The sequence below is a fragment of the Cryptomeria japonica genome, chromosome 1 (assembly GCF_030272615.1).
Source record: "Cryptomeria japonica chromosome 1, Sugi_1.0, whole genome shotgun sequence".
Lineage (NCBI taxonomy): Eukaryota > Viridiplantae > Streptophyta > Pinopsida > Cupressales > Cupressaceae > Cryptomeria > Cryptomeria japonica.
This window is the reverse complement of record NC_081405.1, coordinates 56,992,746-56,997,119: the sequence shown is the minus strand read 5'-3', so window position 1 is coordinate 56,997,119 and position 4,374 is coordinate 56,992,746. Positions and strand designations below refer to the sequence as shown.

General features: G+C 30.1%; 1 protein-coding gene across 1 annotated transcript; it reads right to left on the bottom strand.

Moving 5' to 3' along the window:
* Positions 1 to 1,054: 1,054 nt before the first annotated feature.
* Positions 1,055 to 2,827, bottom strand: LOC131063200 (GDSL esterase/lipase At2g42990-like). Its single transcript, XM_057996989.2, has 5 exons — positions 2,548 to 2,827; positions 2,111 to 2,241; positions 1,736 to 1,969; positions 1,387 to 1,645; positions 1,055 to 1,280 (listed from the first exon to the last, which is right to left on the bottom strand). The coding sequence occupies exons 1-5, from the start codon at positions 2,813 to 2,815 to the stop codon at positions 1,087 to 1,089; spliced, it is 1,086 nt and encodes a 361-aa protein (XP_057852972.2). The 5' UTR covers positions 2,816 to 2,827; the 3' UTR covers positions 1,055 to 1,086.
* Between the last annotated feature and the right edge of the window lie 1,547 nt (positions 2,828 to 4,374).

The following is a 4,374-nucleotide window of genomic DNA, read 5'->3' as shown; positions in this document are numbered from 1 at the left end:
ATCAACTTATCCAATCACACTTTAGATGAAAATAGTCAGAGAGCTGACTGCCATATTATTTTTTTATAAAAAAAATTAAATTTGCATCTATCATTTTTCATATAAATCAATTAAATGCTTAACTAAATTAATTGAAAAAATAGAATGCAATGAATGCATAAATATTGCTGTGTGACAGGAACTAATAAAAAGCTCAAAGACTACCTTATTATTTAAAATTTATAAAGAATATTCTTGACAATTAATTGATTTATTAAAAATTCAGAAAATGTCAGGATGTCAGGCTCATAATTTATGGTGTTAAAAATTTATGAAAAATGCTACTGACTCAGCCCTTACGATAAGGGCAATGGCTGGCTATCCAGCAGACAGAGAGTCATTTCACCATAAATGCCCATGCATCCCATTTATCAACATGTAAAGGTGTCGAATCAACACTAAAATGTAAGGTACAAGAAGAAAATAATTATACAGAAATTACATTGTCCTATTGTCCTATTGTCCCATGTTTCAGTAGTTGCTGCAGCTTGTTCTTGCTTTGTTTAGCAGCTGATTGATTCAGCTGTTTAGAATTAGTTTCATTTTTTTTTTTCTATAGAGTCTTTTTTTAAGGCTGTCTTTCATTTAATTGTATTTCTTTTCAGTTTGTTCAATACAAAAAAAAATTAAGTCTATCAGATATATTAAAAAGAGACGTAAGACAATGTAAAACTAAACATATCAGATACATGAATTATAAAATGACCAACACATTTCAATTTCTTTTATATTTGATCTGAATTGAATCATAACAAAACTTTCTTGAAAAAATACATTCTTTTACAATAGAACTAGAACGAAAAGAGCAGCGTTAGTACAGAGCCTAATCTTCCTAAGAGCTGGAAAATTTGCATGTGATATTAAATGCAAATTTTCTCTTCACCATTTCCTGCATGAGAACTCTTAGACTAATTATTTATATACAAATTATGTTTTAATACACAACAGATCAGTTATCTTAGACAAATTGTATACTTCCATAAGTCAAGAAAGAAAGACTAATTTCCATGGAGAACCTTTGCATTGTAAATAAATCTATGAACAAGTTCAAAGAACTTGAGGAACATCTCTGGTTAAAAATGTATTAGAAATGATTTGATATGCCTTCTGAGTAAAGTGCACGGAATCAAAGAAGAGATATTTGGAAGCATCAGGACATGTAAAGGGACTCAATTCATTGCATATGAAGGAAGTTTCTAGTGTGCCCGTCCCACAGCAACCCCTTGCAATCACCTCCAAACCTGGCATGTAATATAGCATTACAAGATCAGACATAATTCTATCTATACATTAATATAGTAGCATAAAGACATTTCTAATGTGATTAATAATGAGAATGCAAAATACCATATTTGCTAGGATTTGCAATGAACTCGGAAATTAGATTGTTATAATCCAGAGAGACAATTTGAAGCCTAGGAAAAGTAGATTTGAGTCCATCAATCATGGCATTTAATCCCGAATTGAATCCAGATGCAGCCTTGTTTATCTGTTCATCACATGCTCCCCTATTCGAAAGGCTTCTAAGTGTTCTCTCTATTGGTAAACATCCCAATGGTGGAACATTAATCAAAGCAAATCTAGTGGCACCCAGATTGTATAATTCCTGCAAAATTCAGACCCACAAATCAGAATTCACCGCTATTATGATTGGAAACCACTAAATACAAAGAGTAGAGACAAGTTATAACCATGCCTTGATACAAACTGTGTATATATTCAAGAGAAAATCTGTATACTCTTGAATAGTAAACTGAAGTGGACGAGTTGGGAGTGTGAAGTAGTTGAGAATGAAGTCATTGGTGCCTATTGTAATGAAAACTATTGCATTTCTGATTATGGTGGCGGCCTCTTCTTCACCCACCAATCCTGCTATTCTGTTTCTATACTCTTTAAAATACTCAATTTGTTTCCAAACTGGTATCACATTCTGCATTCATGTATACAAAACAAGCTTATAAGGGTGTACTAGGAAAAAGATGACAAGATACATGCATTAGCTGCACATCCATTGTACTACAAATGTATTAAGGTCCTGTGAAACATTATAATGTGTAATGTAGATGCCTACACTTATTTGGGCAGTGAGATTGTCTAAGCCTGTGCCAGAGGATCCAAAACAGACACCAGTTAGCAAGTCTTGGGGCTCGAGGTTTGGATCCAAATATGGGGGCAACAGTTCCTTGATTCCAAGTCCTTCAACTGTAATGAAATGTTAGAACTAAAAATTTGATGAAATCTGAAAATGGGTGAAGTAAAAATCAAACCAACATAAATAAACAGCAATCTTCCAACTGATAATACCAAATTCACTCAACAAACAATAATCATTCTTACATCGCTAAGGTGAAATTTTGAACTCTTGCAAGACCTAATTGTTTCTATTTATCAGAAGCAATATATAATTCACATTTATGAGCTCGGACTGACATCAAATTCTAGAGTGTAACAAGAGCTTCCTAAGTTATTGACAAGCAAGCTTTAAGAAAAAAAATGCATGTAAGTTACCAAAGTAGTCAGAGATGAGTTTTCCATTGGAGAACCTTCCTGTGGGAATGCGATCTTCGAAATCTCTTCCATATGGAAGGAAATCACTAGCAATTGTCGTAATTATGAAATCATTATTCCCTGTATCTCCATAAGAGTCCCCAAACATAAAAATAGCAGGCACTTTCTGTCCTCTTACAAACAAAATGTAATCACATTTCTGAGCTATTGTGATGATCAAACTGAAAAATACAGAGAGCAAAACGAGAGATTCTGCCCTTGATTTCATTACTACTTTATGTGCAATCTTTGAATTGTAGGATAAAATCGTACCAAAAATGGAAGGCCTGAAGAATAAGCTTCCACACGCAAATTTATGGTGGGGTGGGTGACAAATTTATGAATGAGTAATGAATTTTGTCTTTTAGTTAATAAGATTTGATTTCTATGCGCTCATTCTTAACTTTTCAACTAATAATGAATATTCAAAATTTAATATATTTTAATATTCATAAATACTTTTTTAAGGATATTGACCATGATTATTAGTTTAAGAAGTTAATATAAATTTTATAATTATGTTGGTAGACATATTTAAGATATCTATATGTTTAATTTGAAAATTTAATGAGACATTTATTATTGAGGATTTTGAATCTAAGGTTGAGAAACAATAAGGTGCACATGTTGAAGAATGTAATATTGCAATAATTGATGGAGAGGAGGAAGATGAATTAGGCGAGAGTTATAAGTAGGCTAAGCATACAAAGAAATGAATAGAACCCTTTAATCCTCCCTTGAAATGATTTATGAGATGATAGAACTTGATGAATAGGCACAATTCACTAGATTTCTATTGTGTATTTTCTTTATCATGTATTGATGATAAGTTGTGATTTTTCAAAAAAAACTCTCTTTTGATGTACATGATTCTCGAATAGAAGACATGTAGGTGGGAATGATGGCCTTATATGAATGCGACAGACAAGATTTTGTGAATTTGCATGAGGAAAGAAAGACCATAATTACAAGCGGTATTAGATCAAATAGTTTGTTAAGAAAGTATAAAGTCATATTGATGGCCAAGGGCTACACCCATACAGAAGTAGTTAGTAGTTAATTTTGTTGATATTTTCTTTCATGAATGCATCAGCGTAGACTCCCTTTTCTATGTGGCGCAGTGTTCAGGGTTCCACCTCATCAAACACAAGAATAATCTTAGTTGGGCTCTGTGACATTTTTTTACCTATCATTATAGAATAAAAAAATAATATCTTAATATTTTAGTATTTTATTTTATTTTATTTTGAGTTAATATCATTTTATTTTATTTTTTTTGAAAAATATTAGTGTTATGATATTAATATGATTATTGTATTACATAAATTGTGTTTTTTATTTTACATCATGTTTAAATTATTTAATAAATAAAAATATATTAGATTTATTTTTTTGTATGCTACTTCTAGATTTGATTATGTGATATTTTTTTACATCAATGCCAGATCACACTTTATGGATCCATCATCGGGATGATAAGAGAGCATAAAAAGAAGATATATCAATAACTATTTCATTCTAACCCACATTAAATTATATTTCTATTATATTTATAATGTTATATTATATCATATATTTTATTGTATTATATTATTACATAGTACAATAGAATATATAATATAGTATAACATTTTAAATTCTAATAGAATAGAAATATAATGTTTATTTCCATCATTTTATATTAATATTATATTTATCTATCTAATCTATATTATTTAAATTATTTTTAAAATAGAGTAAATAGTAATTTTTTTAAATATAAAGAAATAAGATAGAGTAAATGTATAA